The sequence below is a fragment of the Copadichromis virginalis genome, linkage group LG10, assembly GCF_057382275.1.
Source record: "Copadichromis virginalis isolate Kocher_CV1m ecotype Utaka linkage group LG10, C_Virginalis_male_GT1.1, whole genome shotgun sequence".
Taxonomy (NCBI): domain Eukaryota; kingdom Metazoa; phylum Chordata; class Actinopteri; order Cichliformes; family Cichlidae; genus Copadichromis; species Copadichromis virginalis.
In genome coordinates, this window is record NC_140627.1 from 9,085,507 (window position 1) to 9,105,506 (window position 20,000).

A 20,000-nucleotide genomic window follows, 5' to 3' on the forward strand; every position below is an offset into this window, starting at 1 on the left:
GGGATAGAATCTAAAATTTGATTAGTAGTCTAGCTTTAGCTAGTATTCCAAATGAAATCAATCTGTTCCTCTTTCTGTTAATTGTGGCTTAGGGTGCAGTATGAGTAGATATCTCTTCATACTGAATTGGAACCTCACTCCTTACCAAGAAGTTTTTGTTTTTGTTTATATTTTATGTGTGAATAAAAGATTGGCCAATGACAGCAGAACTTTAAAGATGTTGTTAATTTAGGCTTTGGGCTTGCTTTTGAACCAGTTGATTTGAAAAGGTAATGCACACGCTAGGACTAATTTACAGCCAGATTCCATCTTTGCATGGAAAACGAGTCCAAAGTTGAGTTTTTACCAAGCTCACTGTCATGTTGTTTGTGGCTTTTAAGATTTTAAGGAGCTTTATTGCTTCATTTTCAACTACAACTGAAGATTGAAGTGATTTAAAAAAACAAAACAAAACCCAAGACCAAACCCATTTTTTAATTTATTAGTGTTACATTGTTTATTTAAACCAATTAGAAATGCATCGATGCTGATTAAGTTTGCTTGTAGTCTCAGTAGTGAAAAACCATGTGTGGTGGTAATTCCCGTAGCAGTATTTAACTCTAGAGCATCGTCCTTTTGCGCATTCATTTGAGAATGTTGGATGGTGTTTGGACATTTTCAGTGACACGTTTCTTAGAAGCATACTTTCACAGAAAACTCTCGATGGGACATTTCTGAGCATTCACATTGTTTGCTTAAATCTGGGACAAAATGGGAATTTAGAAATGTTTCCTGTAACTGCATTTGCTTGTTCAGGTTTGTTTGGCAGTCACACTGTGCTGATAACATTTCTGTGTTACCCCATACGGTTTTGGATAAAAGCCCCTGACTATTACAGACATTTTAATCAATGTTCTTGCCATCAACAACATTCCTTTTAGTTTGCCAGAGGAGGAGTAGTGCTGCTGGTTTCAGTAATTCCATTGTGAACTGACTAATGACACGTTTGAAAAACGAGTGGAACTGGGCCTCACTTCAGGCCAGCCCTTATTCTCTAGTACTAGGATATATATATATTTTTTGTATATTCCTGGTAAGCTTAACCATGTCTGCAATCTCTGCCCCCCCCTCCCACCCCCCGGGCAGAGGTCAGAGTAAGGACAGAATACAACATTGGCCTATCCCTGCTGATTAATTTGGGAACTTTGTTGTTTTAATAAGGTGAGATCACAGATGAAAATGGCCTCTTGGATAACTGTGCTGCATTTATAGCTGTTTTTCTTTTTCTATATATCTGCAATGTCACTGTTAAATAAACCAAAAAATAAAATTATGTAAGCTAACAAAATAAGCAAAGCTAATTAGCTTAATTATTTATGATTTTAATCTCTGATTGCTGGCATCGTGATTGTCTACTCAGAGTTGCAGCTGAGTGGCAGAAATGCCCATTGAGTTGCCTTTATTAGATTAAGTAGAACAGAGTTTACAGGAAATGAGATGGGTGGGGTTGCAGACATGTGTTTATGTGCGTATGTATGCATGAGGTGAGATGCAGCACAGGTCCATGGCTAGACTCTAACTGGGGACATCACAGTTACATGATTTTTGTGCCCCTCAAAGCTTTTGGCAGCGCATTGTACAGCCAGTGATGGTGCTTACATGAGCTGCTAAGGGGTAAAAAAAAGAAAAAGCATTGTGCTTCAGGTTATAGTTCATGTGTAAAAGTGTGAGTGAAGCAGGCAGTGGAGGCAGCTTTACTGATTCAAAGTAAGATGTATCTGTAGCAGAGAAATGTGTCGCTTTTGTAGACACTACTTTCTAAGGATGATCCGGTTGCTGCATCTGTGAGGTGCTTATAGTTTGTTATGGTATGTGAGGTGATGTTTGTTTTTGTGTATTGATTTCCATTTTCCCTGCTTCACACTGTCAAGAATTTGAATGAGATTGAGATTTGAGAATTAATTTGCTAAGTGTTCCTCTTGCCTTTAGGATTTCACCGTCCCAGACTACCGGAATCACATGCAGGATCCACAGGGTCGCAGAAGACCGTCTTTACTGTCCGAATTCCACCCTGGAGCTGAAAGGTAGGAGCGTAATATTCAAATACCAAGCTGCTTATTAGGCTTTATTAGGTGCTTTCTTATTTCATTTTAGGTTTTGTTCTAGAGAGGTTTTCCCTTCTTGCATCTAGAGCAGGGCGATATGGCCAAAACTATTTATCATGATATATATTTAAAATTTGCGATAACAATATAACTGACAATATAATTGATGCGAGACAAAATACAACTCCACAACTTTACTAGCGCAAAACCCCCCCATCCATGTATTTTCACTTAAACAAGCAGCTGTTTTTTTTATGTGCATTAAAGCTATATAAAAATTTAACATTGCAAAAGCAAATTCCTTGCTGAAAGTTTAACCAAAAGGCATTTCCAGTAGAAATGGGCTGACATATCCTGAGCATAACCATGTATAATATCCACTGAAGTTAAACAGAGGTGCTTTGCAACATTAAACTGCAGTGTGCCAAATAAAAAAGTCAAATACGTATTTTTCGGACCATAAGGTGCATGGGATTATAAGACACATTAAGTGAAACAAAGCAGTCAGATAACTCAAACTATTCTTGCTTCCTCCATTTCTGTACCATTGATTCATTAATGCTGTATTCTATCACAGCTGCTTTATTCCCATGTTGTACGTTTGAATTTTTTCAGAAATCTCTCAGTCAGAACATGCTACATCATGCTTGGGTAACTAACAAAGCTAGCGAGCTAACTTCCACTAACGTCCTGTTAACTTCTAACTCCGTTAAATGTAATAAATTCTGTTTTCATGGATGCCGGATGTTAAACTTCATAGTTACACCTGGTAAAGCAGCAACGCTGATCATTTTATTAAAGGTGAAAGAATTTAGACAGTTTTTAACTCTCAGTGATGCTGCAGTGTTCGTTTGACTTTGGGACCTGAAATTGACTGAGTTTAGGACACAGATTACTCCCAGATTTACGAGTACCTTAGTCTAAATACGGCAATAATGACGGCCCACGTGCATGTTCTACAAAAAAATGTGCTTTGTTGTGTATCTGACGGACAAACACCAAACCAGTTCCACATCACTGAAGTAGCACCATTTTTACAAACCAATTCTGGTTCATCCGTTTCACTGAACGATCCGCTTTCTCTCTTCTCATTCTCCGTTGCCGCCATGCTTTTTCGGCCATGTGCGCATGCGCGTTTTACTCATATTCTATCACGATATTTCATTTACTTATCGTTGCCTAACATTGTACCGGTATTACCGTGAACGGTATAATATGGCCCAGCCTTACTTGCATCCTCCAATTAATTTTGACAGCTAGTTGCAGTTTCTGATAAATCTGTAAATTTCTTGTTTACTTTTCTTTGTCAGGCCTCCAGAGAGGCGCCATGGTTACGAACAGCAGTTTCACTCTGTCTCAGCCCAACCTGAGCATGAGGTCTTGGAGGCTAAACGCCCTCGCCTGGAGACTGTTGCTGAGGCTCATATCACCCGCACCCCTTCCACTGCAGGGGGTATTGTTCTGCCTGTGCCCCATAGTGTACAGGACAGCCTAAGAGCCACTGTGGAGGTCAAGAAGGTGGGCATCATATTTTTTATTTTGTAGGTCCTGTATTTGAACCAGTTTATCAGGCAGAAATAATTAAGCTTAAGATTGGACTAACATTTACTAATGTCAGTCTTCAGTATTCATAAAAGTTATTGTTATGAACATCAGAAAGACAAAAAATGAGGTCAGTTCTTTCCCATAATTAAGATTTCTTTATTTTGTTGGAACAAAAGTGAATATAAATGAGGACTAAAGCACAATCACTGTACAAAATAAGGCTCTCCACTATGGATAATGGCCAAATTTTAAAACATCAGCCATAGGCCCTTTATTTTGCAGTTGCTAAAGTCTTGAACTTAACAATAGGTTCTTGTAGACAATAAAAAAAAACTTGAGTCTGAGTAGACACTCATGGATTCTCAAACAGTTAACACTAATGCAGTCATGATGTTTTATGAAGGTTTTATTGCTGGATGGGGCTGTTTTGGTAAGGTGTTGATTTGATTTGTATCTTCAGAGGATGTAATTTATAGGCCTTTGGACCTGAGCAGTGCATATTTGCTGATACTGTCAGGTTAGCCAGTAAGCCATGCACCGGCTCATGTTTCTCTACTGTCAGTACTTGATGTTGTTCAGCTGCCTTTTTGCTTAGTCTCTCATCCTACAATCAGAGGAACTCTGCTGTCTTGGACTGCCAGTGAAGGTTGTAGTCCTTGTTCTGCCCTGGACATCATCTGTGAACGGGAAAGGCAGAGTAGAACAAGAAATGCTCTTTCTAGCTGCTAGACAATGACAGTCAGAGTCAGTCTGTAGGAGGTGAGAACGACTGGAGAGGTAGCTGAATGGCTCAGAGCCTGCGCATAGGGAAGCATGAAACCAAACAGGTTTGTGTTGGTTAGTGGTGAATTAATTTTCAAAAATAAAATACTTGGTAAATTAAGCTCTTCTGTCATATTATTGCCAGATTGCCTACCAATAATTTGTATAAACTTATTTAACAGTTTTTTGGTTTTTTTGCCAGGAGACTCAGTTCACTGTCAAAGTGGAGTCTTCCCCAGGAGGACCTACACTACACATGGGGGAGGAGCAGGACACCTCTCCTTCTAAACTGTCCAAGGAAGAGCTGATCCAGAGTATGGACCGTGTAGACCGAGAGATTGCTAAAGTGGAGCAGCAGATTTTCAAGTTGAAGAAAAAGCAGGTTGGTTACCCAGCTTGGCCTTTTTTCTCTTAACATATTTCAAACACAATGAGTGTTGTGTAAGAAAACATGGCACAGATAATGTTTTTCTTTCTTTTTCTTTAAGAAATAAACTGAGAGACTGATATGATACAAATTTTAGAACAGCATTGAGGAAGTGCTTAAATATAAATGTTTTGTTGCTTTTATGCAACTGTATCACAGCTAAACTTCAAACTGACTTTTTATTGAAAGTGACACTGAGGATAAATACTAAGAAAAATATTCATGGGAGGGTCTCAGAAATCCGCAAATCCATTTAGTGTAAAAAGTGTTGTACTTTCAGCTCAGGGTTAAAGTAATCTACCGGAAGTCTTTCCCTTTGAGAAAAGCCTGTTCAGTATGTCTGGTGCTAAATATCAAGTCAAATATCAGTTCTCTACTGACTTGGTGATGATAAGCCCTGGAGGCTTGCTTGTCTTCTCGGTGAGCTCCAAGTTGCTCTTTGACCTTGAAAATTAAAGCATTCCTCAGGGCTATAAGATGCCACTGCTGTAAATCTATAGGCTGACAGACTTGTGTCTTTCATTTTCTTGTATTTTTCCTAGAAGGCACTCTCAGAAACGACATTTCTAGATCCCTAGGTTTACTTTTTTTCTTCAGCTCAGCATCCTATTTAGATTAGATTGTTGTTGTTTTTTTGTTTGTTTTTTTGCTTCTTGGTCGTCTTCGAACTGCTATCTCTTTTGGAATTCTACTTAATTAGATAGAAATGTTAGCTGATCAAGGCTGCAAGAGAATACCTCTCCCTTTTCTAGTCTGCCTTTTCCCAAGGTTTTCAGGGATTTAATGTTTATTTGAGGTATTTCAGGAACTCCTAATCTGGTCCCTGTAACCTGGTAGTTTACATAACCTTTAGCTTGTAAACATTGACCTAGCAAACATTCAGCAGATTAGTGTGTCTGTGTTTATTAACATGGCCCCAGTTAGGGCTGTTCGATATAACGGTATATATCGGATGACAGTATAAAAACGTCTATCATTTCATTTTACGCTATCGTTTGTTTCGTGGTGTCGCAAAATAAACTGTTTACGGCAATGTTTTTTTTCATCGTTTTGATGGTCACTGTTGTGGCTATATTAATTTCTTAAAGTTCTCTCTTTCTCTTATATTTAATATAACCACACTACGGACGGACAAGCGCCTGTTTTTATGGGTTGTCGTTAGCAACAACGACGGTAACACCATCGCACCATCCGCTTGTTTATTTTCCAGTCCACATAAACCTTTCACAATAAAGCTCAAGATCCTATTGAGAATTTTCAAAATAAACGGAATCACGTGAAAAAGTATGCAGAGTATTGACGGATGAGAAGCAAAAGAGTTGTCAGGTGCTAAAAAATAAACCTTAGACTCAAATGTTAGAACAGGCTTTCCCCGCAGCACGTCGTGTAATAAATACTCACAAAAAAAAACGGCGGCCGTTACAACCTATGCCTAAAAATGTGTAGTTTCATGCATTGGTTAAAACACTCGACTCCAGGTACAAGACGCCCAGCTGGAAACACTTCACCTATCCGAGATTCACAGAATTTACAGAAAATATTACATTTTTTGTGATTTATATCGTTATCGGACGATAGATGTTTTATATCGGGATATGAGATTTTGGTGATATCGCACAGCCCTAGCCCCAGTGGCAGAAACCTTCAGCCTTATACACAAAAACGCCTGCAGGGAATAATTTGACAATACCTGCATGGTCCTCATATATGAGATGCCGGGATCAGATCACTACACTGTTTATGGGTCTGTGTTTTTTCACAATCTGCTCTGTATGGTCATGCATAGATGAAATAAGTCTCTCCACTCCACATTGTTATTCTGATCTTGTGTGCCATAGGTCAAAAATTCATGTGTTCTTGTTGTCTCTTAGCAACAACTTGAAGAGGAAGCAGCAAAGCCAGTGGAGCCCGAAAAGCCAGTGACTCCTCCCCCGGTGGAGCACAAGCACCGCAGCATAGTCCAAATCATCTACGACGAAAACAGGGTTAGTCGTCTCATGCAAACACAAAGACACGCCTGCAAGTAGCATTGGTTCTTTGCTCTCTGGTCTCTGTTAGTTTATTATCTTGAATAATTGCAAACAGTGTCTGCAGAGCTGGGAGAACAACATTACTTTTTCTGTTTAAAATCGTGCCACAATAAGCTGTGAGCAAGTGTTAAAACCACCAATGACACCAGCCAACCCGTGACAGTCTCCACCCTCAAATTAAGTAATTCTTTTTGTTAGCTGATGGGTTTGGAGTTTAATTTCACTCCCACTAATCACTTTCTGTAGTATCTAAGCTGTGGTAACCAACTGATGATATCTGAACGGTTCCTGTTATTGCTGACTCTCCTCACCCCCGTTTATATGCATCATCTGTTAGAAGAAGATGGAATATTTTGTGGTTGTAGCATTGTGTTTTGAAGTTAATGGGACTAGAAATGATGCTTCTTTTAAGTGCCGAATCTGTTTATCAAACAGAAGATGTGATTCTTTGTATCAGTTAAGAATATATTAATCTCATTCAAGGGCGGAGGTAAGCCTCATTATGTGTATTTCAGTTGAACAACAGTGCAGCAAGTGAGGATGTGTTTACAGAGGTCACTGGAGTTCATGTGTGTCAGAAAGTGTTGTGGTAGGAGAGCGCTGGGACACGCCTTCCCTTCTCAGTCAACCATTAACCCTTTAGGCTGTAAAGCTGCTCAGGCTTTGCACATAGCATTTAGTCTGGCAGCTGTGGTTGTTTATCTCAGTCTACAGATGGGGGTTTGTGAAATGTGAAAATGAAGAGTTGGTATGTCCCTAATGATCTTGAAAAAGCTGACAGACTGCAGCGATCCAAGAATACTGCCTTGACTGCACTATTATTTACACTTCAGTGGGAGTTCTCACTCTTATATTTATTTCGTTTTTTTGTATTGTGAATTGCTTTTCAGGCTTTTGCAATTTCTTGCTTTTTGAATTAATTAATGGAGGAAGATTATATGTCAAGCCAACTGAATACATCTGAAATAATCAAACACGTGTCTGTTAAACATTTTTGTTTAGTTTAGTCTTAAGATTATGGTTGTGGCCATAGTTCAGTACTTCACTTGAGAAAGGAAAAACATTTGCCCCCTCTATTTTAACTGAACCTTCCTTTTAATGCTGTGCTGGCAAAATGTCTCAGAATCAACATAAACATCCATATCTGAAGATGGTGTGTTCCTGCTGTTTCTTTTTTAGTCTCCTGTTGTAATCTTTTTTTTTTTTTTTCTTTCCCCGATCTAGAAAAAAGCTGAAGAAGCCCATAAAATATTAGAAGGCCTTGGTCCCAAGGTTGAGCTGGTAAGTAGTTTAATGGTTAAGATTTTTGACCTTACATAAGCTTTGTTTAAGAAGTAGTGTTACAGTTTGTCTGTTGGCTAATAATTAATCCACCATCTGTTGCTGGTCTGTTGGGTTTTTTTTTCCCCTCTTGTTTTTTAGCCTTTGTATAACCAGCCGTCAGACACAAAGGTGTACCATGACAACATCAAGACGTGAGTGTCCATGTTTCTTTGTTGTTGTTTTTTTACAAATAGATTTAATAAATATCCTAAGTACAGGATCTGATGCTTGCCTCGGTATCAGTATAAGAAGCCTCTGAGCTGAGGACAGCAGTGGCTGTAATATTGACCATGGCGAGATAAACCCGCTGATAAGTCAGTCTAATCTTAATGCTGAGTCACCTCATTGAACTGGCCTACTGACACCAAGGAGAGCAAGAAAGGAAGTGAGAAAATGTGTGTATGTGCCTGCATTGGGTGTGTTTAAAGCAGGTTGCGTTGGGTTGAAGGTCGTGTCGTCTGGGACAAAACCCTTATCGCTGTGTACCTTGAGAGCAGCCCATCTGGCTCTGCTTTTATCAGGACAGGGCCCACTTCTGTGTGAATCTGCTGCACAGGTTGCACATTCAGGGTCGGCGCACTCGCTATTCTTTCCCCACCATCATGTGCAAACAGAATACTTATCAGTATTTTGTATTTGCTACACAAATAAAGTGTTTGGTAGTGTGCTGGAACAGAATTTGAGCTTATTGCATCAATGAATTTTGTAATTCTTAAAGGTAGCAGCTAAAGGCAACTCTTGCTCTGTTGAAACTAAAGTTGTTTTTTTTGTTTTTGTTTTTTTGTTTTGGTAATACTTTAAAAATAGTGACTGATTTTTGGCAACTGTTTACTTTCAGAAACCAAGTCATGAGGAAGAAGCTGATTTTGTTTTTTAAGAGGAGGAACCATGCACGTAAGCAAAGGGTAAGTGTCCTTGTACATTTATTTGTGTCATTGTTATGGATACAGCTCAAATAGCATCCCGTATTTCCATGGTTAGTGTGACATCCATAACGTATGTGACTGTCCTTAGATGACCTGAGCTGAACTTGATGTGATATAAGCACATTGTGATAAATGTTTTTTTATATGTGCTAGATTCTTTGCTTATGTAAAGCTAAATAGTATTGAGATAGTCTTGACATATTGAGCCCTAAGACGCAACGTGTCTTTTGTCCTGTCTTCCTTCACTCACACATAACTGGTTCCAACAGATGGCTGTATCTCCCTAAGTATGGTTGTGCTGGACATTTCTTCCTGTTAAAAGGGAGTTTTTCCTTCCCACTGTCACCAAGTGCTTTCTCAGAGGGAGCCATCTTGATTATTGGGGTCTTCTCTGCATTATTGCAGGGTCTTTACGTTAAAATATTAACCGCCTTGAGGCGACAGTTGGTGTGAGTTGGCGCTATCTACATGAAAAAGAATTGAATTGAATCTTGAAGCAATACATGACACAAATAACAAAACATTTATTCAGGTTTTAAAGTTTGTATCAGAACATCCGACAGTTTTACGGGGTCCATTTTATTAGACTGACTAATAAATGCTGAACCTTGGTGAACATTTAATTTAAATATTTTTTTAATAGTTTTCTTTAAAAGAAACTCTTGTAATTATCTGTAGTTAAATATAGAAGGTTATAGTGAAGCAAATTAGCATTTTATCTTACTCATGAAAGTTTAATAATTGAGACTTCCAATTTGGACAAAGTTTAAAAAGGGTACCGTATTTTCCGCACTATAAGGCGCACTTAAAATCCTTTAATTTTCTCAAAAATCAGGAGTGCGCCTTATAATCTGGTGTGCCTTATCTATGAATTCTGGCTGTGTTTATTGACCTCGAACCAATTTTAAGTGGTACACGGCGCTCAAAAATCTGTCAAAAAATTTTTTAGTAGGACTTTGCTAAGCTACAAAGCCACACCACTTGATGGATTGTCTGAGTGTTATGGCTACCGTAGTCAGGAGCCTCACGACTCATAGTAATCTGGGTCCAAAAATTCGTCCGCATCAGGTCCCAAAGTCAAACGAACACTGTGTAAATTCTTTCATCTTTAATAAAAATGATCAGTGTTGCTGCTTTACCAGGTGTTACAATTAAGTTTAACATCCAGGCATCCATGAAAACAGAATTTATTAAATTTAACGGAGTTAGAAGTTAGCAGAAAGTTAGCTCGCTAGTTTCGCTAGTTACCTAAACATGATATACCATGTTCTGAGAGATTTCTGGGCAAAAATAAAACGTACAGCCCTGCTATCACTTCCAAAATAAATGAAGACAGAAAACTACACGGCAGTAATGTTTGTAGGGTTACTGAAGTCGGACTAGCTGGTATATAATGCTGTGCTAGTGATCGCTAGCGACACAGCTATGTTAGCATAACAAAGCATAAGAGAGTGGGCCCAAAACTCCGTCTGCTTCTGGTTCCAAAGTCAAACGAACACTGTGGCATCACTGAGAGTTAAAAACTGTCTAAATTCTTCCATCTTTAATAAAATGATCAGCGTAGCTGCTTTACCAGGTGTAACAATTAAGTTTAATATCCAGGCATCCATGAAAACATGGTATATGGTATATACTGCTGTGCTAGTGATCGTTAGCGACACAGCTATGTTAGCATAACAAAGCATAACACAGTGAACCTGGAGAATGAACGCTAACTTTTTTCCACTTGATAAAAGTTCCCGATGTGTTTTTTTTGACAAATGCAATTGCGTGGAAAATTACTATAAATGGACCAAACTTCAGTAGGGGAGAACAACTGAGATAATCCAGCCTAGGGCTGTGCGATATGACAAAAATCTCATATCCCGATATAAGACATTTATCGTCCTGACAACGATATAAATCACAAAAATGTAATATTTTCTGTAAATTCTGTGAATCTCAGGCAACTCGACTTGCGTTTAGTTTTTCCAGCTGGGCGTCCTTTACCTGGATTCGAGTGTTTTAACTGATGCATGAAACTATACATTTTTAGACATAAGTTGTAACGGCCACCACTTTCTTTCAAAGTTTGAGTCTAAGGTTTATTTTTTAGCACCTGACGGCTCTTTTTTTTTGCTTCTCATCCGTAAACTCTCTGCATACTCTTTCATTTGATTCAGTTTATTCTGAAAAGTCTCAACAGGATCTTGAGCTTTATTGTGAAAGGTTTACGTGGAAAACAAACAAGCGGACAGCGGAGCCAGGCAATGGTTTTACCGTCATTGTTGCTAATGACAACACGTAAAAACAGGCACTTGTCCGTCCATAGTGTGGTTATATTAAATATAAGAGAAAGAGAGGCTTTAAGAAATTAATATAGCCACTACAGTGACTGTCAAAACGATGAAAAATATTGCTGTAAACAGTTTAGTTTACGACACCACGAAAGAAACGATAGCGTAATAGGAAATGATAGACGTTTTTATATTGTCATCCGATATATATCGTTATATCGAACAGCCCTAATCCAGCCACAGTATGAGGTTAGTCATAGGGGTGGGCGATATAAATGATATACGATAGAAACTATATAAATTTGGCCAACAATAGAGCTTTTGACTATACCGCTCTATCGCGATACCACATGTTAATGATGTCATCAAGCTGCGCCTGTTTTGGTCGAAATCTGTTTCATGGCTCTAATGAATTTTGTTTCCCCAAAATTAATTTTAAGACCTACATGGAGAGCATTGCTGGGGAGAAGGGACTTTTTTATGTATATAACTATGGTTGGGCGATATTTAAAAATTTGCCAACCAACAATCCATCGTCCATTGTCCAATAATCGACAATGGGCGATATATTCACGCATGCGCAGACTTTTTGATGGGTGGAGCAATGTAATTATGCACGGACCGATTTACAACACAGAAGAAGTCCAAACATGGATATATAAAGTCGCCAATTTGGGATTTCTTTGGCTTTAAACCAATGAAAGAGGTAAACTTAAGGATGTAACCAAAACGGTGTGCCGCTGACGTATAGTGCGAGAGCAAAGGACTGAAACATGACTAACTTGCATTAGCATGTATGTGTCCACCATCTGAATGTTTTTTTCTGAAAATAGGCTACTACCTTTCTTTCTTTCTGTTATGAGTTTGAGTAAATGAATCACTGCATTTGGGCACACTCTGAGGACGGTGTATCTACTCGCAGATGAAAGATGGTGCTGTTAAAACAGCACTATTATTTATTTTTTTTTCTGTTTACTGCTTCTATTAGCTCCATCATTATTAGCAAACTTACTCATGGGCAAATACATAAATAAATCGCCCTTGTAAAAACAATTGACGATAGGCTGTAGTCAATATATTCGTCCAATCGCCCAACCCTATACATAACCCATCTGCCCCATTCAACTCTCGTGCAAATTTCATTTCAAATCAGACTTTGACAGGCCAGAAGAGGAAAATGATGGAATAATCCTGTCCGTTTTTTCATATTTACAGTAAATTTTAAACAACATCTCACAAAAAAGGGAGCAGATCGAGCGTTTTGTAATCTTTATTCCAAAAAAACTGTTGGAACTGTTGCCATTAACAATCAACATTAGCATGTTGGTAAGAAAACCTTTTGAAATTAAGTTAACTAAGTATCCTGTATGTTAACTAGAGTTTGAGCATTTGTAACAAACATAACAGATAAAAATCTGTTGGAAACTCTACGAGTTATCCAGCGCACCTCACTCTGACTCATTTTTCCAGTGAACATCAGCAAGCAGTTCTGCATCTGTTATCTGAGTGTCAGGCCTGTGGTCAGTAGACCAGCATTGTTGTCCCTTGAGCTGTGCTAATGGCTAATAAACATAATGTACTGATGTATTTACAGAACAGGAAACATCTTGTTTTCCCTTGTTTGTTCACTGTGGCAGCCAATAAATGCTTTTTTTATGTAACAGAATAATAAATATTGTCACATCAAAGACCATTTCTTAGAAACGGCTGGCCAATTCTTGGTCTTTCTTATCAGTTACCATTTATTTAAATATTTCAAACGTAAGCTATGTGGAAACACGTGTGTGTGTGTGTGTGTGTGTGTGTGTGTGTGTGTGTGTGTGTGTGTGTGTGTGTGTGGCAGTGGCAGTGGCAGTGGCTCAGTGAGTCCCACCTTTCCCTCTGTGTCAGACAGGCTTTTGGACTCTGAACAATGGCAGAGTGCACATGGCTACATGCCAAGAGGAAGGTGAATTGTTTGTCTATCGCTGCACAAAGTGGAAATGAGGCTATATTGTCCTGCAGTCTTTCCAGATCGTAACTTAACATTTTAACTGTGACAATTTTGGAAATTATTACAAACAAATCCTTTTTTCCCTCCACAGTTACTAATAAATATATGGTACCTGTGTGTGTTAATAACAACTAAAACAAAGAGGCAATGAGCTTTTGAACCTTATTTGTAGATAGAATTGGTGGATGGGAGCAGCTTGTGCGTGGGTCAGGATACAAACCGCACAACCGACACGAGTTCCCGAGCAGCTTGTACTCAGTGAACTCTTCTGCTTTCACTTCAGCCCGTCTGTCGCCATGTTTACTTTCTCACTCCCTTTCAATGATAAAGTACAACACAGGTTTCAGTGACTGGTCAAATAACACATGTGCTAATAAACACACGCTTAACTGCATGTAAAATCACAATCATTGGGGGTTTTTTGGGGGTTTTTTTCTTCAACTTTTTAACCTTTAACATTATTTGCATCTGTTTTGCCTCATCTGTCCACTGGTGTAGCAGCGTTTGGGTTGGCCCCAACAAACTGAGTTGTTGCCTTTGTTTGTTCAAAAATGTTTGAGTGCAGTTCCTGGCGAATGAGCCAGACTTTTTAAAGGCACAGAGATTTTTGCTGGTGTTTAACAGCAATGCTGTTATGATCCACCAGATTTGGTGCATTTTTGTTATTTGAATTAATTATAAATCTGTGTTGGGGAGTGTTACTTTACATCACACGATCGTTACAATTAAAATCCATTGAGAGCGTAACCTACTGTCATTACATTATATTGCAACAGTTCACAACAGCTTCTAGGACAATCGGCCAGTAAAAGACAGTAAATGTTGGTACTACTTTTTTTTAGCACTTATTGCACTTTTAGAGACAGCTTTTGACAATATTGCATGATAAAAGAAGACGGTGTTGAGTTAGAGTACTGGTCCTAGTTGAAAGTTTCCTCACATAAATACTGGATGTCAAGGCAATGCCATCCAGATTAAATATCTCTTTCACATATTCTGCAGAGCCAGATATAAAAACTTAATTTTTGTTTGGAGATTGCAGGTGCTTCCTTAAAATGTGGTGTATATTGCTTAAAAGAATGAAGGGAACACTTGATTCTCACAATCCAACACAAGGTCGGTTAAATTTCAGGTATAAGGAAGCATAAACCATGTCTGTTGCAAATGAAAGTAACATCAGGAGCACTAGAAATGCAACAAGATAAAAAAAGGAATGGTTGTAGAGGTGTTGGCCACAGATCATTGCTCTCTCCTGAGTAATTTTTCTCTATTTGCGATTTTTGCTGATGTCCTTGTCAATGCTGATAGGATGAGCTGCCCATTCAGGTTGCATAAGCAGTGTAGCTCCTCCAGCATGGCATACCCATAAGTGCCAAGAAGGGTTAAGTAAGTAAAACTTTATTTATATAGCACCTTTCAGGATATAAAATCACAAAGTGCTTCACAAGAGCCAACAATGTAAAAATAAATAAATAAATAAATGAATAAAAGCAGATTTAGAGAGATGTTTTTAACTGGCTTTTAAAAGAGACTGTACAGTCAAGTCCAAAGGAAGAGAGTTGCAGAGTCTGAAGGCCACTGAACAGAAGGCTCTGTCTCCTTTTGTTTTCAGCTTAGTATGGGGCATCATCAGCAGACCCTGGTCACAGGACCTCGGGGACCTATGGGTACAGAAGTCCTCTGATATAACCTAGTGCCTGTCCACGAAGAGCTCTCAGTGAGTGAAAGAATCTTAAATTTCACTCTGATGTAGACCGAAAGCCAGTATAGCTATATCAAGAGCAGCATTTTAAAGAACTTGCAAGCGTTCTTTGGGGGCTTTGCTAAGACATGTATACAGTGCATTGCAGTAATCCAATCGTGATGAAACCAAAGCATGAATGATCATTTCCAGTTTAGGACGTGACACAATGGATCTTAGTTTGGCAATATTTTTTAGATGATAAAAACAGGAGCGAACCAGAGACTTGATGTGCATATAAAGTAAAACTAGAGGTTCCATAATCAAGTTTCTTTAAAAAAAATTGCCAAACATTGAAATCAGTAGGTACCTTACTGGAGGCCAGTGAAACATTGACAATAGTGAGCACACTGGAACTAATGCACTGTAAGACATTTTTCAACAAAGATGTAGGTAAAATGTCCAGAGAGCAAGAAGAGGCTTTCATTGTACCAATAAGCTTCGCTAGCAGGTAAAGTTACTGCTGCAAAGCTGTGTAAGATAACTGGCCGAGCTGGTGTGGGAACCATCAACATAGATGCTGAGGAAAAGATATTATTTCTTACATTTCTGACTTTATCAACAAAAAAGGAAAGATAACGTTGACAGTCCTCATTTAAGAGTATAGGAGCAGTAGGTGTAGCAGAGGACTGTAAAACTGGTACTGATCTTGTTTTAAAAGGATAGATATAGTCTAAAATAGAAAGGCAATGTTAATAAAGTTAAATCAAAAGTCAGCTTTATTGTCAAAAACCATATGTACAGATAATAGACCGGAATTTGAAATTGCAGTGCTCCCATGGCCCTCAGTGTTACACTAAAACAACAGAAAGATAAAAAGAATTAAAATCTTATATACATTAAAATGATCCATTAGGATATCTACATCATTATAAGAGAATAAAAATAAATTAAAGCCTCAGAAAACGTGCTGGCAGTAGATGATTTTAATAAGAGCAGACCTCATAGTGAGCTGAAGACGGGGTCACAGTCACAGATAAATTAAAAATAACACTGCAGTGGTTGGAAATAAAAATGTCCTCAGAACAGAGAGAATCAACGGACAGACCCAAAGTAAAAACGAGTTCCAAAGGACAGTTGGGCTGGATAAAATTAAAAGTGTCCAGAGTCATTATCAGTATGGATGACAAAAATCCTTGACTACAACCAGTCAACGGTTTTAGGGTGGATGATTTAAAAAAAGTCACTAAAATCCTTTTTGTCATGCTGTTTGGAGCAGGTGAATGGTACACTACAGCACAATATAAAGGATCCTTTCCCCCGATTTTAATAACTTAAGACGACACCGAGGAGTCTGGAGAAACACTCATGAGATACCTGTGTTGCGGAAATCCAGGCCTATCACATCCAGGCAGAGATGTGGATGTAGAGAACCCCTCTGATATAATCCCAGGGGAGTAGGTGATCGGTAACGCCGCTGACATTTACCAGTACAGATGAGTCTGAGTTCATGTGCTTGTTTTCAGTCCAAACTCTCAAAAGACAGATGGTGTTGCAGGCAGTGTAACGTTCACCATTGAGTCTTTTTCATGTCAGTCCCATGTGCTCGATGTGAACCTGCTCTCATTTGCAATGAGAACAGGGCGCCAGTAGTGGTCTTCCAGTTCTGATGTTCAGCAGCAGTCTGCTCAGCCCTGCTTGGCTCTCATTGTGTAACAGCACATCTGCTGGTATCTCCTCCACACTCCTCAGACTGTGTTGGGAGCTGCTGCTTGTATTGATGTACCACGCTGGAGGAGCTCGATTATTTGTGTAACCTGAGTGGACACACTGATATCCCTGAAGTTTAACTTAACCCCCTCTTGATGTAGTCGTGCATGTTTCATGCTGTGTACACAGGAGCAGAAGATCTGCCAGCGTTATGACCAGCTGATGGAAGCATGGGAGAAGAAGGTGGAGAGAATGGAGAACAACCCCAGACGCAAAGCCAAGGAGAGCAGAACACGGGAGTACTATGAAAGGCAATTCCCCGAGATCCGCAAGCAGAGAGAGCAGCAGGAACGCTTCCAGAGGTAAAAATGTAAAAAAAACAAAACAACCCAGAGACATATGATTAGATATTTTTGGTACTTTTTTCACAAACACACTGATGCCTTTTGAACTTCGCAAAGTGAGGATTTGGTTTAAAGAGGTCAACATACAGATTAGGGTTAAACTGAAAGTAATTGGTTTTATTTTCAGTTTTGATCAATTTTCTTTTCACCAATCAATTTAATGATCTGTGAAATGCTTGCGGTTACATTCAGAGTGAAGTCCACATGGCTGCTTGTACTGTGTAGCGAGGAGTCATTCTGGCCATGCATGGAGTCTGATCAAAACACGTAGCGTGAGTTAAAATCATAAAAAAGGAATAGTGTACGCTGGATGTGATTAAAACTGAAGGCGCCACTGTGAATTTTCACTCTCGCAGGGATTTGATACATTAACAACAAGAACTGGCACTACACCTAGATGTTAAAATTGCCTTTTCTGTCTTTAAGAGGCCTGTTCAGCGATCTCTTAAATGGAGGGCATTTGGTGGTATGTAATGGCCTACTTTGGCTCTCTGGGTTTGAGACGGGGTCAGGGTCCAGAGTCTGGTTGTTCCTGGCGCTGGCGCTTTGTGCTTTAATTGAAATATCCACATAAGAGTTTTTATCTCAGCGCTATTCATGTAGACTGCTAGACCGTGAAGGAGGAAGCCAGTAATAACTGTTCAGGGAGACTGTTTTCTTCATTAATAACGGGCACAAGGACTTTGATCTTGAAGAGGGCTTTGAAAGTCCAAAATTTCCCTTTCTCAGCAATTTGTCCCTGAGTTTGGAGGTTTATTTTTTGTTTTTTTGTTCTTAAAGGGTGTCAATGTCAGCTAGGTTCTATACAGATGTTATGGATTACTCTCTCTCTTTTTTCTTTTCTTTTTTTTTTAACATTATTTTGACAACATTTGAAATAAATGATCAATATTGTAACATTTATAACTCTGCTTTTTCACAGGGTTGGACAAAGGGGAACAGGTCTGTCTGCAACAATTGCAAGAAGCGAACATGAGATTTCTGAAATCATAGATGGGCTTTCTGAGCAGGAGGTGGGTATTAAGTGGACATAATTTGAAATGTGCTATGAGGTTCCTATGCCACAGTCATGAGCAGCTGTAACCAGTTCAGCCACTCTGGCCCTCTGAGGGTTTCTTTTTTTTCCCCCCATTGCGCCAAACAGAAAGTAGAAATATTTAGATGATAATGAGTTCTGCTGATTCTGCGGTAACCACACTAGTCTTTCTGTAACTGCTTCACTATAAAAGCATCACTGGTTTTGTGGTATAATGCTTTTAATGTGAAACTGAAACAACCGAAACAGCTGGTTAAGCAAAAAGGAGTGAAACTGTAAAAGGAGGCTCTCGAACTCACATAGTTCAAACACTGCCTGTTTGAAAAGTGTCTAGGTTTTTGTGTATTTGGAGAGGGAGAGATGTCTCTTTTATCTCCCTTACTACATCACCTCAAATCATAAAGCACATAATCTTCATGAGTAAGCTGTAAGGTGGTGTATTGGTTAAGAGGGGTAACAGAGGCTGCTTTGTCTGTGTTCCACAGAACAACGAGAAGCAGATGAGACAGCTGTCAGTCATCCCACCCATGATGTATGACTCTGAGCAGAGGCGAGTGAAGTTCATTAACATGAACGGCTTGATGGACGACCCAATGAAGGTGTACAAAGCCCGGCAGTTCATGAATGTTTGGACCGAACACGAAAAGGAGATCTTCAAGGAGAAGTGAGTTGTTTTCGTTTTGCTGGTGGCACAAGATGTTACAGTCGCAATGTCTCCCTGTACTTCAGATGTGGTTTATGGGACTTAATGCTAGCTTGCTCTTGTGGTTTTGGCACATGAATAATCTGTGGATTGTTTGTGCAGGTTTGTCCAACACCCCAAGAACTTTGGCCTGATTGCCTCCTATCTTGAAAGAAAGGTAAACTGCAGTTAAAGTGTTTGTCATAAGACTGCTTATTCTGATCTTTTGTAAGAAATTTATGTGTTCATTTTAGTTCCTATTTTTGTAGGTCTGCAAATCAATCAAATTTTATATGTATGGCACTTTATATGCAGGTCAGTGTAGTTCAGAGTGCTTGAAAGATGATTTATAAGCCAATAATAAGTAATACAATAATACAAATAATACCCGGCAAAATAAAAGTATGGAGTGCTTTGACTGCTCTGGGAGATGGGCCCTGTGAAAGAATCAATACATTTACCAAAAACAAAAAAATTAGTAGATGCATGGAATAATAAAATAGAAAAAATAGAAATAATTACAGCTGCAAGCAGCAATGAGAGGGCCCTCCCATTCTGGTGTACCTCCAAGCGTGATGTGGTCAAATTTTGCTGAACGCCCCCAGACTTTTTTGATCCTCTTGGCATGTTACACATGTGTACCAAATTTCATTCATGTAGCTCAAACCATGCGCTGGTTGTACTATCATAAGTGACGCCATTGAGCCATTTCCTGCTCTCTGTATGTGAATCCAATAAAATATGTACATTTTCACCAGACCTTACACATGTGCAAAATTTTATGATTTTTTTTTTTTTGCATTATAAAGCCTCAAAAAGGTGTTCAAAGACATAAAATAATAATAATAAACAGAACAGATACAATAGGGCCTTTGAACATTTTGTGCTCAGGCCCTAAAAAGCAAATACAGTTGCATCACAAAATAGAATAAAATGATGAATAAAATGAAAAAGCTTCCATCAGCAAATAAAAACAAGTTGGTGTTAGAAAGTAAATAAAAAATAAATGAAGTGATGTCTATAAAGCAGACTTCTTTGTACACTTACAGTGGATATAAAAAGCATAACACATCCAGGATTTTTTATGTTAAAACAAATAAGACTGCAATAAATTTCAAACC

The 20,000-nt window shown here is 38.8% G+C and overlaps 1 protein-coding gene across 6 annotated transcripts in view; it reads left to right on the forward strand.

Annotated features, from left to right (window-relative positions):
- ncor1 (nuclear receptor corepressor 1) overlaps positions 1-20,000 on the forward strand; it is a 62,307-nt gene that overhangs the window by 4,854 nt on the left and 37,453 nt on the right. For all 6 annotated transcript variants that reach the window (XM_085469683.1, XM_085469684.1, XM_085469687.1 and 3 more), the window contains exons 3-13: positions 1,969-2,063; positions 3,395-3,602; positions 4,594-4,773; positions 6,690-6,803; positions 8,073-8,129; positions 8,271-8,323; positions 9,010-9,076; positions 16,947-17,119; positions 18,084-18,174; positions 18,683-18,861; positions 19,003-19,057. In XM_085469683.1, coding sequence (XP_085325809.1) covers positions 1,969-2,063; positions 3,395-3,602; positions 4,594-4,773; positions 6,690-6,803; positions 8,073-8,129; positions 8,271-8,323; positions 9,010-9,076; positions 16,947-17,119; positions 18,084-18,174; positions 18,683-18,861; positions 19,003-19,057 — 1,272 coding nt within the window. The remainder of the gene's footprint in view (positions 1-1,968; positions 2,064-3,394; positions 3,603-4,593; positions 4,774-6,689; positions 6,804-8,072; positions 8,130-8,270; positions 8,324-9,009; positions 9,077-16,946; positions 17,120-18,083; positions 18,175-18,682; positions 18,862-19,002; positions 19,058-20,000) is intronic.